The 25703-nt window shown below is 37.6% G+C and overlaps 1 protein-coding gene across 1 annotated transcript; it reads left to right on the top strand.

The window, feature by feature from the left end:
- Window positions 1-3177: 3177 nt before the first annotated feature.
- ATP6V1G3 (ATPase H+ transporting V1 subunit G3) lies at window positions 3178-9111 on the top strand. Its single transcript, XM_075184072.1, has 3 exons — window positions 3178-3311; window positions 6940-7040; window positions 8403-9111. The coding sequence occupies exons 1-3, from the start codon at window positions 3230-3232 to the stop codon at window positions 8574-8576; spliced, it is 357 nt and encodes a 118-aa protein (XP_075040173.1). The 5' UTR covers window positions 3178-3229; the 3' UTR covers window positions 8577-9111.
- The last annotated feature ends 16592 nt before the right edge of the window (window positions 9112-25703 follow it).

Raw genomic sequence — 25703 nt, 5'->3', positions numbered from 1 at the left:
CAGTAGCAGTGAAGCAGAGCACTACAGTTTACAGCTTTGTAGATTATGATTGTTTATTAATATAGTGCCAGTTATATCACACAGTGCTGTATAGAGAATATGTAGTCATTGCTCCATTTATAGTCTAAATTCCCTATCTTTCACATTCTATAGACCATTTTTGTCAGAAGCCAAAATACCTACCAGTATTTTTGTGGACTGTTAAGGGAAACCGGAGAACCCGGAGGTTAACATACAAACTCCATACAGATAGGACCCTGGTCAGGAATTAACTCATGGCCCCAGTGAAGCAGCAATGCTAACCACTTTGCCACTATCTAAATTACTGACTTGCAATATTCTAGGTAACCTAAGTATCTTGTACAAATTGATCAATTCAAGCATATGGACCTGATCCCAAATTAATGCAACCTTTAAGGAACATGCTCTCCTTTAAAATGAACACTTTTGGCCCATATCTATCTTTCTTTTCATACTATGCTTAGTTGCATTACAATTATATCAGATACATGTTGCATTTATGCATAGTAACAATTGAAGCCATGCATTGTTACTAATTGTAGTGCATTCGTGTTGAATATATTACTTGTATATCTCTAGCTTCATATTTTTTATCTGACAACTATATTGGCCTCTGAGAAGAGTATAGGTATATAAAACCAGGGTAATTTATGGTTCCTTTGAAAAAAAAAACATTTTCATTTTGCGTAAAGACACTTATTTCACTGCTGTACACACAACAATGTCCGTCCACTTTCTAATTTCTGGAAAATATTTTTGTGCAAATGTTTTGTGCGACCATTTGTGGGGCTATTTGCAATGCATGGAACGTTATTGCCTTACCTGCCAACATCCCTGATTGGAAATCCAAGAGAAAATAAGCCCCGTCCCCATCCATCCAATCTATGCCTAGATCCACCAAAAAACATGCTTTGCTAGTTGCGCAGCCAGCCATGGCCCTTTCAGTCACCATCCAACATATTGTTGGCAAGTACATACTGCACACTGAGCAGGGAACCACCTGATAAACCCAGCTCCTCCCTGTTCCCATCAGAAGGAGCAAACGTTCATACCCAAGTGATTGCCACCAACTTGAAGTGCTTAGCCATGTGCTTTTAAATGACCTTTATTGATGCTTTACATACTTGAGTTTATATTCCAAAGTGGTTCAGACTGAGCTACTATAGACACACTGTAGTCCTGTATACCTGACTGCTCATTACGGAGTTGTTTACATAAGCAACGAAGCAGAAACCTCTTTTGTTCTGTCTTATTTTTATTTTTATTTAAATTGTGCTGCCATTCAAACAGTTATGGTGCTTAATATCAAAGATTCAGAGTTCCCTTGACTCAGTCCACCAGACTGTGTCCCTGGGTAGTGTCCATTCCAGTCACTTTAAATTACTGTAGGCAGGGAACCTGTACATTAAACCACTATTCCTGTTTCACTGTGGTGGTTTTCTAACAGGTGGGTGGTAAGCTTTGAACTGGGTATTCCCAGGTACTGCAAGTAGGGAGATCAGCTTTAGACTGTAGGGGCCTGATTCATTAAGGAAAGTAAAGAAAAAAAATGAATAACTTTGAATCTTGGCAAAACCATGTTGCAAAGCAAGGGGTGCAAATTATTTTGCACATAAGGAAAATACTGGCTGCTTTTTCATGTAGGATGGAAATACTTGATAACTTTATTTTTATACTAACATTAAAGGTTGATCTAGGACATGCTCTACCCCAATTATAAATTTGTCTTTAAATTTTAAATTTACCTCCCTCTCCAATACAACATGGATTTGCCTAGGTTCGAAATACTCTTTTTTTGTTTTGCTTTACTTTCCTTAATGAATCGGGCCCAATATGTTGCTGTAAACTTTACTGTAAAAAAACAAATTTATAGAAACTATATTAAGTAGCAGAACTATGTATCGATGTTGGGGTGGTGCAATGATCTTCTCCAAGCTGCATGACATGCTGACAAACGCACGGCACACACATCACATGACTGGTACCCTGATAGCGCTGCCATGATGGATGAGGCTTTGGGTCTTCGGGAGCAGAATTTTTTTAATGCCAGCAACATCCTTGAATTCTTCTGAGCCTCAATAGATTAGTTACACTATTGGCAGTGAGACCTTGTAATGGGTCCCCCTGACATGACTGTCCCCCCAACATGTGTCCCTCACATGGGCAGATGCAGGAGAGCCGAAGCTATGGGACCAGAGGTGTGGAGGTCCCAGAGATGCCAGTCCATTTACTACTGAGTGCACAGTGGGTGCATCAGAAGGATTGGCCAATATCACCAACCCCCTCAAAGTTTGCTATAGGGCCCAGGGAATGTTATGCCCTTGCATGTGATAAATTAATATTTAATGTAAATTTCAAATAGTTTTGAAACGTCAACTGTTTAGGAGCTGCAGTGATGAGCTCTATAAACATATGTGGTTCAGTTCCTTATATAACACTAATATTTCTTTGTTATAATTGCTATATAAATATGTGATATATAAATGAGTAAAGATTTTAAAAAAGTCTGCGAGGTCTGTACAATGTTTAAATTCAGTGACTAGGGATAGGGGGTGGATTTTCACAGAAACGTGTAAGTACGCAACAATTAACTTCTGAATAAGTTTCTGATTAACCAGTGCTGTTCTGCTATTAAAGGAAATATTCTGTCAAAATATATATCATTTGCTTGCATCATTAGTTCAACTTGAATCACTAGACAAAAATCTCTTCTGCTGTTATGCTCAGATAAAAAGCTGAAAAACTAGAAGATTGGAGCCAATGAAACTTAAAAGAAAATGGAACAAAGTTCTTATTTCAACTAACTGTGGTATATCCTCTACATTTTATGTCATTTACATATTGGAACAAGGTCATGAATTGAGCTTTTGATTAGTAAACAAATGACACAGTATATATATATTTTTTATTTATTTATTTATTTTCAGTATACATCCGTTGCGCCTGATGCTGTCTGCTTGTACTTGTCCATCTTATATTAAATGTAATGGAAATGGATGACTATATATAACTAAAAAGTAAAATTCCTATAAAAATGTGTTTCGTCTTTCTTTCCAGTGCAGAATCAAACCGGTCTTGTAGTGCCCCATCCAGTTCCACAGGTAGCCTCTCATATGTTATGACAGCAAACAGCAGAGAGATGGGTGTATAAAAGGACTAGCATATTAGCAAGAGCAGTGGTCAGAGATCAGGACATCAGCAGTGAAGAATGGCCAGCCAGTCCCAGGGCATCCAGCAACTCCTCCAGGCAGAGAAAAGAGCAAAGGACAAACTTGAAGAAGCCAAAAAAAGTGAGTTTATTAGTAGTGTTAGTAAATGTATAATAGTTCATTATTTATTCATTTATCATGTTCATTAATACTATGATATTTGACTTTGTATTTTTGTGATTAATATAATCGTTGGTGTTACTAGTATTTAAAGTTTGTTGTTTACATTGCCTTTCTTAACTGAAAAATTGTTGTCATATCTGACACTGTATACTCCCTGTTCTGCAGAGTATGCATTTTTAATGTAACAATTTGCAAATAATTAGATTACTAATCAGTTACAAAATCTGCAGGATACTGTCTAGTTAAATTCAACACTTAACATATGAGAAAATATGCAAAAAAATGATTTATGCATGATTATATCTTATCCCTAACATCTGCAAATTTTGTTCCAGTAAATTATTTAATACTACTCATTTCATTTACTTGCTCAACCAGTGACACAGGGCTGCTGCACAAACGACCCACTGCCCTGAGGTGCGTTCAATTACTATTAGGTATAACTACTTTTCATTAGAAATGGCTATTCTGCAAACATAAGTAATAAAGCAGCACAGACCATGAAAACATGAACATCATTGTTTTGGTTGTGTTTCTGGTGACTGCCGTGTGTATTGTATACTGAATAGGGATCAGCAATCCCTATTTTTAGATTTCGTTTTATATGATAAAAATGAAAAAATAATCCTGCAAGCTGATTAGAGTGTAACTGAAAACTCTTCTCCTTGTGCAACACTTATTGCTTTCAATATATTACAATAAAATTAATTGTAAAAAGCTTGCACTGCGGCCGCCATATCCTGTGTACAACGCCATAGCGGGAAAGACCTTGAACTGCAGATTTCTGTTATTATGGCCTCCCTTGATGGTAAGAATACGTCTCCTTACCTATAGGAGACCTATCATTCTGTTAGTCCAATACACTACATAGATATCAACAATTACATCTCAGTATCCCTGGAGCAGTTTAATTCCAGACATGTGTTTCTACATTTCTATCCCCTTTTTCAGAAATACTTAGCTTGCAGCATCACAAACCCCCTTTTATCCACTCTTCCACTCTCACAAATATGTTAAGATAAATGCATCTGGAAATGATACACTAACAAAGGGAGGTAAAATCAAAGAGACCCAGCAATGATCACTGGCTTTGATCAAAATCTCACTTAAACTTTATAGGGTTTTCTGTAGGATCATAAACTCACTACAGCAAACAATATGTTCACCGCCTAACCCCAAAACAGATTTATTTCCAAGACTATTGCATAGACAGAAAACCTATGTGTCTATTCACAAATATATCTATGTATTTCTCCATTGTGTGAGGACACGTCTATTGCTCTTCACCCAGTTGTCTTTGAAGTCAAGGGTAAATCAAGGGCACTTTTTTCTATTTTTTCTTTCTTGTTTTTTTGTAACATCCGGTGCTTAAGCTTTAACAGTAAAATACAAAATATTATTTTACTTCCCTTACACATTGCACTACACCCTCTATTGGCAATGCAGAGGACAAATGCAAGTCGTTGACCTTTGCATACACCCTCTATAGTCAGGGACTGTCCTTGCTGTCCCAGTTTGATCAGGGTCCAGCTTGCTAACTCTGACAGGCTCTGTGTCACTACCACAAACATTCACTGCTATGAATGTACTATACACAGAAGCAGACTGGTACAGAACTCCTCCTCTGTTTACACACTCCACACAGCCAATGCATACTGAGGCAATTAACCCATTGTGGTTTATGTACAGTGTACACCAACACTTGTGTATACTTGTTTTCTTTAGTTGGACACTGCTTTAAAGAAATGATCATCTAAAATATCTATTTCACAATGTGCCAAATTCTAAAAGTGTTGTTATTATGCTCCCTGTCCTGTTGTAGCAACACAGCTCCCCAGTCGTAAGATCATTTTAACTTCCTGCTTGAGGTTTTAATACGTGTGTTCTGTTACAGTAAATGTGAGATGGTAAAGTAGCTAGATGTTTACAGAGGAAATACTTCATTTTTTAAAGTGTAATTTGTGTCTTTTTCTATTTTAATCCGCTTATTTGCATTTACTGATTAAGTGATATGATTTTTTTTATGTTCGTTCTTCCTAGTTACATTTGGATATACACAGTAGAATGACCATTGCTCAAACTGTGCTGAAAATATGTATAATGCTTGGCTACAATTAATAGACAGCAACCAGACATGGGAGTAAACTGCCTTTGTGCAAACTGTAGAAATCCTAACAAAATAATAATTGTTTTTAAAGATTTTTTCTTTATGTTCCCATCCTGCTTTTAATCTTGTGTTAGTTTAAAATGCACGTGTCACCTACACACAGTGGAGGCAGCCATTTTGTGGCTTGATCCAGCAGTACGTAGGAGATTGCACCCTATTCTATTTGAATCTTTGACATTATTGAAATGGTCCATGACCAAATATTCATGAGACACGGTGTCATGGTAAATTAATAGGCTACATTCTCACAAAATGGCTGCATCCACCGTCTATAGTTGACAACTTTAGTCCAAAATATTTAGTGATCCATCTTTCTTCAGAACTCATACATTCTTCTTTTTAAAATGTGTCATATAATGCATCTTTTCTGATCAATACAAGAATCTATTTGTTCTAAATTGTACTACAATAATGAACATAACATAGATTTAGGACCTCATTTAGAGTCAGAAGCAAAGTCCATTTTAGGTGCATTGAACAAAAAAAACACTACCACGCATGTGCAGCAAGCTTCATATCCACCTGCATCTTTGACGCAATTAACACTTGCGATAGCTTGCGGCTCGCTACGAGCGAAAGGGCGGAACGCGGAATTGTGAAGACGTAACCATGTAAGTAAATCCTAGACGCAGTGAGGCACAGACGCAACACACGTCAAAAAAGGGCTAAAACTGTGCGACAGGAATTAGGTGGCGCAAGCGTTAGCTAGCTGCAGGAACTGCTCACAGCTCGGTAGGGTATTACAAGTGGGACGTGACTGGGGTTGCTTGCCACTCCTAATACCCTACCAAACAGCGGCACACTCCCATTCCTACACTTCTTAGACAGACTTTGCGTCCGACTCTAAATGAGGTCCTTAATGTTCAAATGCCACCTGATTCAATTCATCTGATATATTATCAAAATCCAATTGTGTGCCAATTGCACGATAAAAATTATCCCCCAATAGGGGTTATTCCTTACTAGTGCACAATCGCATGGCTCAATTAGTAAGTGTCATGAGGTGAGCATTAAAACTATAGTGAACAAATGTAAATGTTTTAATCCCGAGAGTAATGTAACATTATAAATTGTTAGTTTTTACCTAAACATTTGTCTTATAACTGTAATGTGTATTTTTATAAATAAATAAGGATCTGTCTTCGTGTGTTACAGTAAATAAGCTCTGGAAATCTAATAACTAATTGTTATTTTACCATCAGAGTTCAGTGGCAAAGTCAATTCAAAGAAAAAAAATATTTTTTAAAATAGTATATTTTGGGATTTAGTAGTAAATGTGTGGATATGCAATAATGAACCGTTGATATATGTGTGATAGATCTTTGTTGCAAGTTTTTGGTCATAATTATGCGCTACTATTACACTGATTTTCTGCTCCTATTTAGCCATTTGAATTTTTTTGTTGTTTTTTTTGTTTAGGGAAAAATAAACGCTTAAGGCAAGCAAAAGAAGAGGCAATAGCAGAGATTGACCAGTACAAGCTTAAAAGAGAGAGTGACTTTCGGCGTATCCAGACCTCTGTGAGTGACATTACATAGCATTAGGCCGTTGGCTTTCCCATTTAAATATATTATAAAAGTCTGTATGGGGTTCACTACAAGGCACCATAAGTGTTAGCCCAGGGCACAAAGTTATTTGTGGGCCTTCAACCTATGTTCATGCCAATTCTTATTTAGCATGTTAACCAGGCTCCTGAAATTGAATTGTAAAAAACAATAGTTGTACATTTCCTTTTTAAAACAAAGGGTAAATGTGATAAAGTTTATTGTCCAAAAAAAGTTAAAGTGCGACTCATGCTACAAAGTAAATTAACTAAGTAACTAAGTTGCCTCCACTTCACAACTTGCATATAAATGGGCATCTAAAACCAGGGACCAGTCCAGTGCAGGAGATTCTGACCCCCACCAGCCTGCAATGCTTTTTGTCCAGGACTTGTCAATCAGGAGATTGGGAGGTTTATGCAAAGCTGTGCGAGTTTCTATGACATTCACTGAGTGAGCAGGGTTACGCCTGTTTGGATTTCAACTGTTTCCAATTGTCAGCTCCTGGGAAAGAAATGAAGCCTCATAAGTGGGACTGCAATGCTCCCTGGCATGATAAACTCACTTTCACCTAGAGTTACCCTTAAAAGTTAACATGGGATATATATTAGCCAATATTTCCATTTGTGGATCCTTGGGAATATCTTTACAAATGTCCATGTGTATGTACCTTATTTTATGTCACTTGCATATGTAATATTTTTATAGAGACTTTTTTTTGTACTATTTGTTTAATTACACATGTATGTGAGATTATACTTTATAGAAACTATTTAAGACAGGGAAAAAAAGCCTATCTCCAGCAAAAACTGATGTTTTCACCAGAGATATGGCTTCACCTTATACATCAGGGTCTCACCGCCAGCGGTAGCTATGCCGGTGGTGAGATTCACCAGGTCTCGTCACCAACAGCTTCCCCATCCATTACATGGGGAAGCCTGTCTAACAAGGATGATGGTGGTACAAGTACAGCTGCAAACTTTCTTCTTTTATCCAAATGAATGAAAACATGATTTATTCTTACAATACTTTTTAAATATTTTATTCTATCTTTTACCAATTAATGGTTTTTTTTGTAATTAGTGGAACTGAAAGTCCAAATCTGGGTGTTCCTGCGTATATCCCCAAAGACTGGCCCGGTGAAGCGGAAAGTTAACCCTTACTGCTCCGGGCCAGTCATACAGAGCTTGCTGAGAATCTTTGATTTAATAAATAGAATAATTAGAATCTCTAATTTTATATTTTTTTAATAATGTTTTATGGTGATAGAAAATCAGCTCTATCACCATATATTAATAACTAGACTGCTAAATTATTGATCACACTGTTTTATTTCCCCAGATAATGGGATCACAGGGTAATCTTGCAGTGAAGATTGAGGATCAGACCGGTGAGAAGATTCAAACGTATAATTCCAACTATCAGAAATACAAGGAGAAAGTGTTACAGGAACTCCTGAATATGGCATATGATGTTAAACCAGATCTTCATGCAAATTTTAAGTACACTTTGTAAATACATTCCTGGTTATCACTGTCTACAGCAAGCTGATAGAGAGCATTTATTTATCGTCAGTCATTGAAAAACCTTAATGGCACATTAACAATTGGACTAAAACAGTGTTTTGTCAGGACTATGCGTTGGAATATTAAATCAAATAATCTTAGCTATTTGAGAGTTGCTCTTTCTGTATGAATGATAGCAATGCATTACTCCATTATGATGTTTAAATGTAAACTGTATGCTGTAAATGGTTTATCCACTCACCATGTATAGTATTTAACCCTTCCAGAAGATCATTTTTCTCCTTAAATAATTAGGATATTAAATTAAAAAATTGTAATATCACTTATGTATTTAGAAATTTTAACTCCGCTTTTCCTAAAGTGCATTTTCCTTAGAACAGCATTGTGATATATGACTTTGTAAGTTAAAATATCCACTTAATATGTCACTATTTTTCATATACTGATATTAAATTACCTTGCACTGCAATATATGTCTGTAACATGTACAGTATAACTGTATCATAAACATTTTAGATTTAGAAGATTGGGAGGTTTATGCAAAGCTGTGTGTGTGATAGTATTTATCATTAGTATCTGACAGTCTCCTCCGGTAATGAGCGGGTTAAGTAAGATAAGCGGCTCAATTATTTTCCTGGCTCGTATCACCCACAATCATTTCCATATTCTCGTTAGATCCCTAACGAAGACGATACAAGTTGACACTGACCTGTTTTGCATATTCCTTCTCTGCTTGCTTTGATACTCTGCCACTAATTGCTCCATATGCCCATAAAAATTTTTGCATTCCGCTTGAAATAGCAAAAGGCTTTTAACTATGTCGGTATATACAGAGGATTTAAGTCTGCTAATTAACAACTGAGATTAATTGATAAATCAGGGCACACTTAGTTTTATGTTGACCAATCAGATCTCTGCATTGAAGGCATTGCTGAGAGGCACAGCCTATGAGGAACCAAACAATATAAAGGGGTATATTTACTAAACTGTGGGTTTGAAAAAGGGGAGATTTTGCCTATAGCAACCAATCAGATTCTAACTGTCATTTTGTAGAATGTACTAAATAAATGATAACTAGAATCTGATTGGCTGCCGTAGGCAAAATCTCCACTGTTTCAAATCCGCAGTTTAGTAAATATATATGTATGATTCATAAATAATGTGGCCTCTTAGTGGGCGTTAGGTTATTTCTAGAACTTACATATCAATCAGAACGCAAAGGTATACAGTACAAACTCGATCGGTTAATTAGTAATCTTGAAAAATAACAAACCAATTTATATAAAAATATATTACGGAAGAAACTACAATTTAATATATACTTAATATTAATGAAAAGTGCGCGGATGTGTGTAAATATATATATGGGCAGCACTATGGTACAGTGGTTAGCATTGTTGCTTCATAATACTGGGGCCATGGGTTCAGTTCCAACTATGGCCCTATATTTGTGGAGTTTGTATGTTCTCTCCATGTTTGCATGGGTTTGCTTCAGTTTGTTCCCACAATCCAAAAACAAGTGGTAGAATAATTGGTTCATTGGCTGCTGACAAAATAAACGTGTGTGTTTGTGGCAATGCATAATATGGTGACACAATATAAATAAATAGCAGTATTGTTCACTGTGCTTGTGACTTGGAAGTAATAGCTTAATAAATCCCAAAGGTGTACAAAAAGGTTCTAGGATCCAGGTGCTCACCCTCTTGTAGAGTTTCCATAGGAATGAATATCAGTTAAAATAATTAAGAGGAACACACTAGAGGTATTCTGGGTGTCGGTAGTAGTCAGCATATCGATGCTGACTACCCTGACAATGCTTACCCCGACGCGGCGACCCCGAACGGCTACTTCACGACCTGGCTCCAGGATGACTTCTGCGACCGGCGACTGCCAGGGATCGCGACCAATGAACAATCCGACCACTCTGCATGACGTCACTGCCAACCGTGACGTTCCTCTCCTTGCTGTTAAGGTGGAGATGTAAGTATGCGACCATAGACAATGTACAACGCTAAGCAAAGTACATTGTCTATCATCATCATTTATTTATATAGCGCCAATAATTCCACAGCGCTGTACAGAGAACTCACTTACATCAGTCCCTGTCCCCACTTGGGTTTACGGTCTAAATTCCTTAACACAAACACACACAGACAGGCACACAGACTAGGGTCAATTTGAAAGGAGCCAATTAACCTACTAGTATGTTTTTTGGAGTGTGGGAGGAAACCGGAGCACCCGGAGGAAACCCACGCAAACACAGAGAGAACATAAAAACTCCTCACAGATAAGGCCATGATTGGGAATTGAACTCATGACCCCAGGTGCTGTTAGGCAGAAGTGCTAACCACTTAGCCACCGTGCTGCCCACGACCTGGCTCCAGGACGACCGCCGACTGCCAGGGATCGCAATCAATGAACAATCCGGCCACTCAACGTCACTGCCGACCGCGATGCTCTTCTCCTTGCTGTTAAGGTGGAAATGTAAGTATGCGGATATAGACAATGTACAATGCTAAGCAAAGTACATGGATCCTTTTGCATCTATTTGAGATCCAATAGATCAAACCAACATTCAGATCTTTTTGCATCCATGAATAGTCACTAAAACAACTTCATACATGGCACTCTCAGCACTGTTTTCTTCTCCATATATTGAAAAGGAAGTCATGTGCAATACGCAATGCATCCAGATAATCTTACAGCCCAAAATATGCACTCAGGACACACAAAAAACTGGGATTCATCATGATACCTGTAGACAAGGGTGGGAGAATTGTCATTTTGAACTGGGAATATTACCTATCTAAGGCTCTAAGAATCTTTGGGGATAATATCACCTACAAGAAATTAAAAAAGAAACTCACCAACTCTTTTAAATTAGAGCTTGGGGAATTCCTTAGAAAAACATGAACAATGAACATCCTTGTATAGCCTGAATGTGATATTTTAGACACCACCCACCCTATTATGGCACTATTTTATTCTCTAGCCAACATACATAAAAATGTATTGAAGCCACCTGGCAGACCGATTATTTCTGAAATTGGCTCCCTAGCAATGAATCGTTCAGAATAAATAGATTTTCAGCTAAAACACCTTGTACTGAGACTCCCATCATACATAAGAGATCCAATACAATTGCTAGATAATCCTTACAGGATGAGGAATATATTCTAGTAGACAGTAATTGTAAGAGCCATTTACACTTGTATCAAAACACCAAAAAGAAGTGGAAACAATCAAAAATCATATAGAAAAATACAGTGGAATACTTGCAGTTCAGTCCGTGAAAGCGTCCTTTTCCTTTTAGCCCAGCATTAATTTTATTAATCTGTTTTATATCAAGCAGTGCAGGGCTATTATGGGGACTAAAGTTGCCCCTAGTTTTGCAAATACTTTAATGCGTGATTGGGAAGTAGATTACATCTATACCCAGCATTGGTGCCATAGCAATATCATCATATGGGGCTGCTTTATACATATTATATTCAATTAGAAATGCCTATAACTAATTCTAGACAAGTTTCTAGTTTACCAACAACAATCAGATGGGCCTGGTGTTCACACATCAAGCAAGCTCAGTATCTGTCCTGTTTTTCAATATAGAAATATATAAGGACTACAACAAATTCATAACCCACCTTTGCACACTTCGAACAGACTATAATGGGTAACTTCAAGCAAAATATGTCCACTACCCTATTTGTATTCAGACCATTTGTTGGACAATATCAGACACTGAGGAGCAACTATTCTACCCTTGAAGATTTTGAAAGTACTTTAGAAACTCTAAAACAACAGTTTATAGATACAAATATTGAAAACAACTTAATTTCATAAATACAGACAGTGAAGGAATTAAAATAAAGAAAATGTTACCCATAACTGTATTTATCAACAAATACAACACCACAGCCCCTTTAGTTAAACAAGTTCTATCAAGGCATTGGTACACAATGATCCATGGCTCTAAAACATTATTCCAGACTAAAGGGTCTATTTATGAAAGGAGATAAGATATAAATCCTGTGAAAGGGGATTTTTCACAGAATTTAGGGCTTCTCCCTATTTACCATAGACACCAGATGCTAAAGACTATCGCAGGGGGGTAGCCATTGCTGGGGCCTCCTGTGATGTTTTCCCATACGAAGAATGTGGAAGCCTTTTTACCAAGAACAACAGCGGGGATGCCCACATAAAAAATGTTTTAATTGTTTGTTTTTTATTAAAAAATTTTATTATTATTATTTTATTTTATTTTTTGCTTTTAAACTTTAATATCTATTTTTGTAGAATCTGGAACTGGAAGCCCAAGTCAAAGCTTTCATTCCCAGTTTGCATAACTAAGCCGGTATGCTGGCTCAAGCATGTGCACATGTTCCCAGGACTAGCTTGGCAAGCAGTAAAAGGTGTCTTAATGCTGTATTATTGGGGAGCTGAGCCTCGCTCGACTGCCCTGGTGACATTTTTAGAATAAATTGCATGTTGAAAGATTTTCTATGTCTTTTAAATATTTTTTTTTAAACCATGTGCAAGGTCCGTGCTGATGATTATTTGCACCATGTATTTACTGTACTTGGCCTACGTTGGAACGCCCCTTCTCTCCCCACTGCACCTAAGAGAAGAGAGTAGTAAGTGTAAGATGCGTCTGCATAGGTGCTTGTGCATTTTTGTGCACGTGCGCAGTAGGAAAATATGTCTTTAACGCAAATAAAACAAATCTTGCATCCAACTCTACATGAGGCCATCTATATTTACAAGGTGTGCAGGGAATATGACACCTGACAGGGCCCAAAACCCCCCAAAAGTCCAAACATGTAACTCCTTCCCTTCTTGTGCCATTATGCGCTGCTTTATACCATTGGACGCTTCTTAGGTGATTTCTAAGGGATTCACGCGATTTCATAGGTAATCATTGATGAAGTAATACTACCTTTCTTATCAAGTTCACTCCTTACCCTACTGTGATCTCCTATGTCATTATAATACTCTAAGTGATTGCAAGCGTTGAGTTGTCTGTTAGTTGTTTTACACCCCTGTGGTCCCTTACAAAGTGGAGGCCTGACAATTTTTGCCCTAAAGGTTTAGAACTAAGTGACTCATGGTACATAAATAGTTACATGTTTACAGTAACAGATGGGGAAGAAGTGTCATCTTGCAGGGTCATTTTCGAAAGCCTAATAGTAAACTCTATATATATATTATATATATATATATATATATACATATATATATATATACACACATGGCCCAGTGACATCCATTTATCAGTCACAAACCCACTCCTGTTGCTATAACTGTCACTGTGCATTCCTGAGTGGCAGTACTGAGGGAAGGCCCGTCACCCTCTTTGTGCCAGGCCTCATGTCTGAGGATACATGTCTGTCTGCCCCTCTTGTAAGCCATTTCCTGAACTGCATGTTGAAAATTTTGCACGGAGTCCCTGAAAAAAATAATTACATTAGTAGTAGATTAGGAGAAAATCTGATTCATCCTTTGTATTAGACTATAATTTGCAGAGTCATAGACTTTTTCCTGATGTAAGGCAACAAACATTTTGAAGAGTGGCAAATGGTTAAGTGTTTTGGGACAAGTTATTGCCAGGCCAAGGGAGGATAATGGTTTGAGCAGTTTCATAAAAATGTTCAAATAAATCTTAGATGTGAACACAAGATGGCGTTGTGTATACACTTTACACTTTGTATTTCCTCTGACATGTGATATGTGTATAATATATTATACATAATGTCAGAAATGTATACAATGTCAACATTATCTAGCTACACTTCAATAATCTATAATAAAAATAAAGCATGAATGTATTTCCAGGGATCTGTAAGAGATATACATCAGAGACAAGGGTTAAGGCTGTGGCTGATGGTAGTGAACACTTTCAATTTAAATCCCCCTGTTTAAGGGGGTTTATAGAAACCAAAAGAATAGCTACAGTTTAAAGTCAAGTAGTCTATACCCATCCCTCAACCCTGGCATGTTTCCCTGCTAAGATCCATTACTAGTATTATAAGCACGTACAGAATAACATTGGCATTGACCCAGATCAGCTAAAAAAGGTATTATCTATAACATATCTCTGCTGTGGATGATGTCAGATATATGAATAATGTTAACTGAGAAACTTAAATCAAGGTGCACATAGAGAAATAAAATGAATCCTAGACAATGTGCGAGTCCATTACTAGTATTGGGAACCTATGCAGTAGGTTAATGTTCATTGCTTCTGTGGTTTTACAGAAACTCAGAGTGAAGTGTACAGGATAAAGTAACCTGCACCCAGTTTCATACTGGTATATGTAGCAATTAATCTGGGATTAAAATACAAAAATTGCAAAAAAAAAAAAAAAAAAAAGGGTTAATCTCATGTGATAGGCTTTAAAATACAAAAAGAAGAAGTTTACTTGGACATCCACCAAACAACCTTATTTTCAGCTGCCAATGAAGGGGTTAATGCCCTGCACCATCACTTTGCTGCTAGCCTGAATGAACTAATTAGTATTCCGCCAGCATGTTTTGGGTGAGTGACGGCAGAGACACAGCCCTGTAGGTTGCCAGCGAGGGGTCGACTTGGCTGGCTTATTAATTAAGAATATCCAAATGCCTTGAATAAAAGATTGCTCTCTCTCTCTCGCTATATATATATATATATATATATATATATATATATATATATATATATATATAGCATGTGAATGACTCTCTTTTGCATTGTGCAACAGTGTCTTTTCTTCCTAAGGGTCTGCCCTCTGTCGCTCTGCACAGAGCAAAGGTTGCTCTTTAATATTACAAGATCTTTCATTAAACAAGCCTTATTCTGAAGCAAGCTATTTTTTTTCAAGAAAGATTAGCCATATTCCAGAACTGCCCCACTTTACTGGCACAATGAAAATAATGAGCATCTACTCCTTGATCAAAGCACCTAGTAGCCTCCTAACTCCTCCTATTCCCCAATTAACTGGCAAAGGCCTAGCAATTAATTCTTAATACCAAATAATGACTGGAATAAAGTGGAGTACATCCACATAAATGAAAATGAATACACTTTATTCTATATTTGCTTCTGTCTACAAGACACCTAATTTGCATATTTCTATTGGAGCAGCAATAGTGCTGGATGTGCAGCATTGACATAAAATATCATCCATAGATTCCAGTAGAACCTTCACCATATTATTGAGGGAATTTGTAAAATTATGTCAAAGTAACACTAACAGGCATATTCAATTGTTCCGAATCCCCGTGGCATTAAAACTATTACCGTTATGACGGTAATAGTAAGCTGGATTCCAGCTCGCGGCTCAGGGTGCTGCGAGCTGAAATCCAGCGAGAAAACTACCATAATAACGGTATTTACGTGCACTATCACTATTACCGTAATTACGGTAATCACTATTACCGTAATAAGGGTAATAGTGTGCGGAGCGCAAGATTTTTGGCGTTTCCCCCAACAATTGAATATGCCTCTAAGACCGAAATATAGGTTGGCCTATATGTTAAAACTACTAACAACATTTACAAATATAAGTATATATTTATATGTTTTAGGAGAGCCATTATTAAAAATATTTCAGATAAATTTGTGGGAGATATTTTACAACACACCAAAGACTTCTTGTCCAATGATCCCATTGAAAGACATTACAGTCAGCCTCTCCTCAGCCTGAAATAGCTGATAAAATAAAACAATAGATACACAGAAAATGTTAATATAATGTGAAATCGTCTAAGTACTATTACTTTTATTTATTCAGGAATTCTTACCACTGGTCAACACAAAATACTCTGTCATATCAATTTATTCAAATAAATTAATCAACTACTATACAGTTAAAAATATAAATATTCACCCCTCTTGCTAAGATACACTTAAACAAACCCGGATCTGTTGTCTCAAGGGTTAAATAATTGATTGGAGTCCACCTTTGTACCATTAACGTGTTTTACCTGATTTAACAATAAATATGCCTGTTTGGGAAAGGTTCCCTAGTTGGTTAGTTAATTTCCAAACAAGAGCTTCATCATGATCATCATCAGTAAATTTGAGAATAAGTTATTAAAAGCACAAATCAGGTGGAGAATATATGATTTAGATTATCCACCATAGCACTGACAGATATATCATATAGATATGGAAAGAATAAGGCACATATTAGCATCTAACCAAGAAAAGAACTTGATAGAAAGTACTATAGCAACTCTGACAGCCTTCCCTGGCGAAGATGGGAGAAACTGTCCATGTGACACCAATAGTACTTCACAAATCTGCACTTTATGGAAGGCTGTCAAAAAGAAAACTATTGTTGAGGAAAACTCAAGTGAAATCTCACCTAGAGGTTATCGTAAAGCTTGTGGATGACCGACATTTCAAGTGGAGGAAGATTCTTTGATTTGATAATGACATTGAACTTTTTTTGCTTTCAACACTGAGTGCTATGCTTTGCAAAAGCCTAACACCCGTGCATCACCCGAAAAACACTATCCCCCACCATGAGTCATGGTGGTGGGAAGTTATTGCTATGGTGATACCTAGCTTCAGGGACTTGCTAACTTCTCAAAATGACCCAAATAGACTCACAGTTCTCATTGCAACTTGGTGCTGCTACCAAGAAGAAGGTGAAAACGTCTGTAAATTAATTATTGTCTATATAATTAATTAAGAGAAAATATTAATGTGTTGTTGTGTCATAGAATATTTTGGGTTAATCATTGGTATGAAATAGCAAAAAAAAAATTGATTCCATGATGTAAGAAAATAAAATGTGAACAATTCCAGGGGAGTGGTTACTTTCCATATACATAATGGGCCTGATTAATTAAGGAAAGTAAGGTAAAAAAAATAGTAACTTTGAATCTTGGCAAAACCATATTGTATTGGAGGGGTAAGTACATTTAAAATGTGAGGACAGATATATAATTGGGGTACAGCATGTCCTAGTCCAATTTTTACTGTCAGTGTAAAAATAAAGCTATGAAGTATTTGCGTCCTTCATGAAAAAACAGCCAGTATTTTCCTTATGTGCAAAGTAATAACCTCAATTGCACCCCTTGCATTGCAACATGGTTTTGTCAAGGTTCAAAGTTACATATTGTTTTGCTTTCCCTTCCTTAATGAATCAGGCCCAGTTTGTCTGTGAATGCTATTAGTGGCTTCTGTATGTAAGTCAACTAGTGTTTTAACTTTAGTCCTTCAAAAGAAATCTGTTTTGTTGCAGTAGAAATTAAAAAACATTTTTTTAAAAATCATAGCTATTGTAGATCTTTAGTCTGAAATTGAACTAATATCTGACAGCTTTTTAAACATGACTAAACATCTGTCTCACTGACTAGCACAATGAAATTACTTCATAAGCAAGCACAAAATAACCACGTTCTGTTATATGCATAATAACAGTATCAACCTTAGATATCATTAAATGCAAATTATTGTTCAAAATTGTTGTATTTTTTTCCTTTTTGCCCTAATAATTAATATTTTATATATATATATATATATATATATATATATCAGACTTCCTTTGCTGCCTCTGGTCTGGTAAGAGAGCAGAAGTGGATCTTGTCTTCTCCACTTCAGCAAACGCAAGGTGTCTTTTGAGGCAGAAAGTTCTGCTTTGAGTATGTTCTATTCTTATTAATGCTTGGGGAAAAGAAATATCCATTCATTATTCATAACCATCCAGGGAAAGGACAGTGTATGACCAGATAAATCCTCACCTAGGTGACAGCAGGTGACAGAGGCTTCAGTTTTATGGCTTGTGTCCTGTCTCTTCATTGTGCTGTGGGCCAAGCTAGAAGAAAAGGATGCTCACTAATGACCATTGTGATATACGTGTAACTGCTGATTCTGTGACATGAAGAGGCCTCTGCTGAACATTGCGTTCTTTGGGAAGTATCATAAAAAGGGACATCGCATATGGCAGGAGCAGGATGACAACGGGAAAATTACATCACATTGGGATCTTCCTTAGATTGCTATAGGGACAAGTCCCAAGAACTTGCAGTCCATGTAGGGTGGATAAGGAGACGTTGTCATGGAGAGGTGCATTGGCTTACATAAAGTTAGAATAAAACAATGTGACTTACTCAATTTCTCTGTAGTAAAACTTGTAGAAAAGCAAGCAGTTGAGTTCACATAAGGTAAGTGTGAATATATTAACACTTATTATCAGTTAGAATTTTCTGTGCAAAAACATCTACATATAGATGGGACATGATTCTTTCATAGAAACATTGTTATCAAGCCATTCAACTCTAATTGCAACATGCATTCATCATCATACAATGGAATGAACAGAGTTGGCAGTCTAATTACCATTTATCAGGGCTTCTGAGCAACTTAACAATATTTGGATGCTAGGACAGGGCTGTCGAAAACAGGCTGTCCTGGTGAAGGACTTTCCTTCGAGTAAAATCTTTCACTGCTAGCTTAGTGCAGCGGTTAATTACTTCACTTCCTACTTAACCCTGCAGGTATCTGTTGCACATGCCCAGACGCAAGTCTGTACATGCACATATTGTATAGCTAATTTTCACTGCAGCTTTACCAATGGGCAATAGCTGCTAACGGTATCTGACATTGGAGGGCAAGCTCTGTAAAGCTAAGATTTTTGGAGTTTTATAACTTGGGTCATAACAATGTCTCATAGAGATCTCTGGGGATGGCCGTATTCTACGTTAACTATGTTAACATTGGAGAAATCAGTCATTTCTCTGGCCTTAATAAATAGTACATTTCTAATCGAATTAATGTTTGATCAATGATGGGCAACATGCAGCCCAAGGGCCGCATTAGGCCCTCCGAGCCTTGATTTGTGGCCCCCAGCTCCTTCCTGCTTTATTGTCAGATTTGATCGTCATATCTTGTAACACTTGTTTAAAATGCCTGCTTTTATTTTATTACAGAGACACGTCTCTTTCTTTGATTAAATGTATTGTTTTAACTTATTGCTGAGAATAAAGGTAATGTGCAGCCCTTTTCAATTTTAACGTGCTGCACTATGTGGCCCCCCAGAAGTGTATTGGGTTACACATCACTGGTTTAGATGTTTGTCTACAAATGAATACAGAAGAATTGGCTGAATTACATATTTGCCAACTGTCCCCTATTTCCAAGGACAGGCGCAAGTTTCAAAGATTTGTCCGTAAAAATTTGGCATGTCCCTGTTTTTCAGTATCAACCAAGCCCACAATAAAATATTATCTAGATGCAATTCTTACCATCTCTTCTTACTCTAAGATTGCCGGGTAACCAGATGCAAAGCTGGACAAGGAAGCAGGCAGCTGTCCCCGTGAGAGCGAAGAGGGACGGCACCTTACACAATGTAACGGTTTGACTGACAACAGGCAGTGGTGACTTATAACAGTGGTCTTGTGGGTGGTACCTTGGGGTCCAAAACTTTAAGGAGGCTCTTTCCTTTCCCATTCAAATTCATCTGTGCTAATATGACCTTCACAAGCGATACAGTACGCTTGGGATGAAAGAACTCCTGTATAGCCCAATGAAGATTTTTGTTTATTACAAAATTAATTTAACTGCTGTATAAAATCAAGTGCTCCTTGTTTTGTGGAGTGGCATATGCTCTAGAAAATTAGCATGGTGAAAACAGTAAAATGTCAAATCCAGCCTATCTCCACTTTAAGACCAGTCCTAGTCATTTATACTTGTGTTTTACTCCTAATTTTTTGGGCTTAAATTACATTTTTTAAGGCCTAAATTAATCATGAAGTGACGTCAGGATTGTATTTATTTCATGCATCACTTTTTGTTTGAAAGTTTTAATTAGATTGATCTTAAAGTGTGCCCAGAAATCCTGTGGTAGTCAGCATATGGATGCTGACTACCACGACACTACTTACCCCGACGTGGAGTGACCGAAGGGCACCTTCCCCGACCAGCATGCAGGACGATTTGTGTGGAAACCGGCTCTCCACGTTGGGGTAAGTAGTGTCGGAATACTGAGGATCATTATTTCGTATCCAACCGCAGAAATCTGCCCCTGGAACTGGAATGTGCGCAAAGCATCCCATTATAAATATGGGGATGAGACTTGATTTCCACCACCTCAGAGGTGCTGGAGAATGCATTCCCTCATTTAAAGCAGGAAAAACCCATGTTAATGCACTCTCTTCACCCCTTTAATCATAAAAAATGTGGAGTGAGGACCTATGTCTAGAACACCACCCAGGGTACATGGTAGTCTTGCTCCACCACTGGGTACAGGTTGGTTTAACACTGCCCCCTTCAGCTACTGCACATCTGCAATACAGTTTTAAATAATGCATAACAAAATAAGTCAAACAGAATTACAAAAGCAATATATAATATAATCCTATTAAAATGCAATGATTTTACAAGACAGCACATGATCATGTCTAGCATTTACACAGCAAAAATATATTAAATGCAATTAAACTTAATACTACTTTCAATAGCTAAACTTTTTTCCAGACCTTTATATTGTCTAACCTGACATCTTCATATTGCTGTCTGGTACATGTTGATGCTGTGTACAAAGTTATCATTGTGTCAAAAGGATATAACCGTACAGGACAATGTCTGAGATCATCATTGCTACCTATGTGAGAATCATCAAATCTACCCTCCAGCAAAAGTAGTTCTCACTAGTAGCTTGGGGCCAGGTCACAATACCTGTCTTTATTTTGTACAAGATAAAACATTTTGCTTGAGAAGAGTTAATTAAACACTTGTGGACTGTAACGATGCTGATGGTACAGTAACCCTTTGCAGCCAGCTCTATTTCAGCGGCCTTTTATCTAGTACAGTTGAGAAAATGAAAGCGCTTGGGTGAGCTGCTTGCAATGTATGTATGCATATAGTTATATATATATATATATATATATATATGTACATATGATGCTAGTGATGGCTGCTTTTCTACTTGCTAGTAATGCTATATAAATAATTAAAAATGTCATTGTTGGCTACTATCCTCCAAGCTACAGTAGCTGCCATGGAATTATTAGAGGCTCGGATTTCTGTAGTCCATAAAGAAGGCAAGGATAGGCACAGAGAAAGTTTTCGACAGGATCTCTTGGAGTTTTATGTCCCAAACTTTATTGGTATATCTGGAAGCTTTCTTACTGGTGTTAAAGTCCTCTACTCCCACCCCCCAATGAGTGTCATAATCAATGGTTTCTCCTTCTGATCCTATCTGCATCACTGATGGTACGCGCCAAGGTTTTCCTCTCTCATCTTTGCCCTCAACATAGAGCCCCTAGCTGCAACCATTGGAGCCTGCCTTGAAATAAAAAGAATGGGAATCTTGAAAGCAAGTAATCTCTTTTTGCTGATGACATCCTCTTAACCTTCAAAACAGCCAAGAACATCTCTCTCCCACCTCTTACGAATTCTGCATTAGTACTGTGGTCTCTTAGACTACAAAATTAACATTACCAAGTAAGAAACTATGCTACTTAATCTCCCCAGTCTGGATGGTCAAACCCTCACCTCCCAATTTACCTTTCCATGACAAAAAAAGAAAATTGCATATCTTGCTGTTTTTATTAAAAGTACTTATGAGTCCCTGTACCAGGAGAAATACCCAGGTCTTTTTACAAAAATCAAGCCAGAGCTCTTCTCGTGGAGCCCCTTAATTATCTTGTGGCTGGGAAGGGTCAATGCTGTAAGATGGATACCCCAAAACACCTTAGATCTCCCCTCTCCACCAAACTATGTCCCACCCTGGCATTTTTGACTAAGATCTGGGAGACCTGTCGGGCCAATCTATATAACCAGCTGTCCTCCCCTTCCATTTCACCTCTCAGGGGCAACTCTGACTTTCCTTCGAGTCTCTCCACTGCTTTTTCTAATGCTTGGCTTGCTTCTGGCATTCTATTTGTTGGTGACCTTTTACACGAAGGCACCTTTCTGTAACAATCAATCTCAGAACGTTTGGATTCCTAGTGTTCGCCAAGATTTATGCTGACTGGCCAAAAGCATGGAGTCTAAAAAGCCCCTGAGTGTCAGGAACTGGTACACAATATGGTGCAATACTGAATCTGAGTCCAAACGAAGGTCAGAAGTCAAGCTGGGGACTGTTAAACAAGGGGTTAGTATGTTTATATCCCAAAACACAGGAAAGGTTGCTGTGACATTGCTACAGTGTCAAAGCAAAGTTTAAATAGAGCCAGCAATTGAATTACCTGCCCCATGGCCCAGTCATGTGACCAGCCAAAACCTGGAAGTATCGGGCACCCGCTGTCACCGCAATACTTAAACTGGTAGAAGGTAAGGATTGTGACACATTATCTCCTGGGATGGTCTGTGATTCAAATTCTCATATCTTTGTCCAAAATTCTTTGAGTGCTTCCAATCTAGGCACTTTGTGGGGTGTCGCCAGATGGGTATCCGTCCCCTCCCACCTGTTTGAAACTCTGTGCCTCTCCTCACCCCACAAAGGCATGATCTCCTGCATCTACAGAATAGCCCTTGGCACCACATTACCTCCTGGATGCAGAAGCGAGTGGGAGGGCAAAAGAGATCTGGGCCCCTTCCTGAGGAGGACTATTGAGAAATTATTAGAGACGTGGTCACCAGTTCCATCTCCACACTGATTAATTGCCATGGATGGTAAAAAATGACTTGTAACTTACATGATAAGGAAGACAAGTTCCACCAAATCTGGGCTCCCTGGGTCTACCTGTAGCCTCCACTTTTACCCATGTTTCTCTTAGCCCCCACCTCACAGCTGGACCTTATCTGCCATACTTTACGAGTTGAGCACATTCCCGAGACTTTGCCCTCTATCTCTCTATATAGCATTGTCACTTATATACGACAACTGGACCCCCCCCCCCCTGCATTTTCCAAGTTCCTCTTCCATTTAAACCCTAAAACTACTGTGTCAATGCATGTATAAACTTTGAAATATTGTTGCTTTTTTTGTAGGTTTAGGCTCATATGTTTCGTATACTGTATTCTTATTCTGCCAATGTGATATTCCACATTTTGCTCATTGTTTATGTTTGTTACAATATTCCAAAATATTTTTTTTGTTTTAAAAAGTGTTATTGTTGTTTTTACTATGTTTAGATTTATCACTTCATTGGATTTTCATCTATTTCCAATATGGCAGGCAAAACAAGGAACACTTAGCATGTTTAAATCAAGAAGCTTTTAATATGTATAATATGCATAATAACAACCTTAAATTGTTTTTAGTTATATATGAAAATATTCAGACATATACAATTGAGTCAAGTCATCATAAGCAGTGCCTACAGCGAAGTATCTTCCTGTATAATTCAGAGAGTGATCAACAATTAATAAACTGAAGCAAATAATACAATACAATAATCCTGTAAATGGTGCTGCCTCTGTAAACAGAAAAAAATACATCAAAACAGGCCAAAAGATCTCTAGTAATGATCTTTTTCCTGTCCGTTCATAACCAGTTCCCTTTCACATTTATAATATTTCTTCTATGCTGCTCCCCTTCCGTGGAACTCTTCAGCTGGCCGGGTAGGGGTGAGTACATTGGTGGGTCTTTAGGGAAATACCATGGTTAATAATGAGGGGGGCAATACTATACATAATGAAATGGGGGTCTTTACTGTGTATACTTGCATGGTGGCAATGCAGTGTAATGTGTGATCTGGCATTTAGGTATAATGCATCCTGGCATTGGCAATATGTGTATGCTGCTGGGATAGGGTTATATTATAAAAACACATGGCATACTAGCATGGGGGGGTGACTATATATGGGAATTCTACTGTATATTGACCTGTACTAGATTAGATTTTCTAACACTTTTAATTAACAACACTTGACTGCTTTACTTAACTTATCAGTCTAATTTTCAGCTTATTTTCTTCTTTGTTTAAACGCCAATAAATACAGGCAGCTTTCAATATCCAATCAATTTGTTAAAGGACTCTGGGGTGCATTGTGACCACAATCATGTGACCATGATTTGAAGCACAATCATGTGACCATGGCTCCCTGCATTTCTACAGCCAGTTTACTGCTGGGGGATTCATGATGGCTAATGATACCAACAAACAGCAGTGAGCAGCTATGGGAGTCATAAAGAGAGAAGAGGCTACTCCAGGATGGGCCCTTGCCTCCCACTTAGGACAGATATTGGTAATATGATCCTGAGCGAAAATATCAATAAACAACAATGTATATTTGTTATGAATAATTCTCTCTGATACAGAAAGGGTGGAATTTAATTGGCTGTGTTACTGTAAAAAGTAACGTGGCCTGCGCACTATTAGCGACGTTATGGTAACAGAGCACGTAATTACCATTAATACAGTATTTTCAATGCCAACTCAGGGAGCCGTGAGCAGAAAGCAAGCTTAAAATTACTGTATTAACGGTAATCGATTTAGCGCCACATTGCTCGCGACAGAATTGAATTCCCAGCAAAGATTGAGAGATTGTCAACAAACCACAATAGAAAGAGGAAGTAAAGCAGTGAAACATAGTTTAACCTGAAGCAGTCTGAAAAAGACAGACACATTAAGTACTTGATTTAGTTATATTTTGTGTTATTTACAAGACGAATAAATAGATACGTAATAGACAGTCATTTAGGTTTCTACATGACAAATGTGCCTCCTCTAAGCTATTCCTACCAACATTACCACTACAGCCTTTCATCCACCAGAGGCATAACTTGATATTGCTCGGCAAACTAGAATTTTTTTTAATATGTTTGGATTGTTTGCTTCAGGTCATGTCACAACGTTTCAGCCACTCCAAAGTGCAATATTTCCTCTGCTTCATCCACTCTGTTTTAGAACTACTTGTTTGTTTCGATCTGTTGCTGCACTGCATGAGATACAGTCTTTTATGTGTTGGCTCACGGATAGTTACACTAACATCCTGCTGTACAATGTATTGGTACAATACAGAATTCATGATTAACTCAATGATTTCAAAAATTCAGGTATATTAAATTGGGAAGTAGCATTAACCCATGATATTATCACTGCCATACTTCCCAGTTGAGGTAATTTTATTTGGATGGAATGCAGCATTTTATTTTAATCATGAACCATCTTACTTATGCCAAAAAGTTTTATTTCTGTCTAATCTGTCCACAAAGTATTCTTACAATATTATTCAGCA

This window comes from Mixophyes fleayi, chromosome 8 (assembly GCF_038048845.1).
Source record: "Mixophyes fleayi isolate aMixFle1 chromosome 8, aMixFle1.hap1, whole genome shotgun sequence".
In the NCBI taxonomy this organism is placed as follows: domain Eukaryota; kingdom Metazoa; phylum Chordata; class Amphibia; order Anura; family Limnodynastidae; genus Mixophyes; species Mixophyes fleayi.
This window is presented reverse-complemented; position numbering and strand designations above follow the sequence as displayed.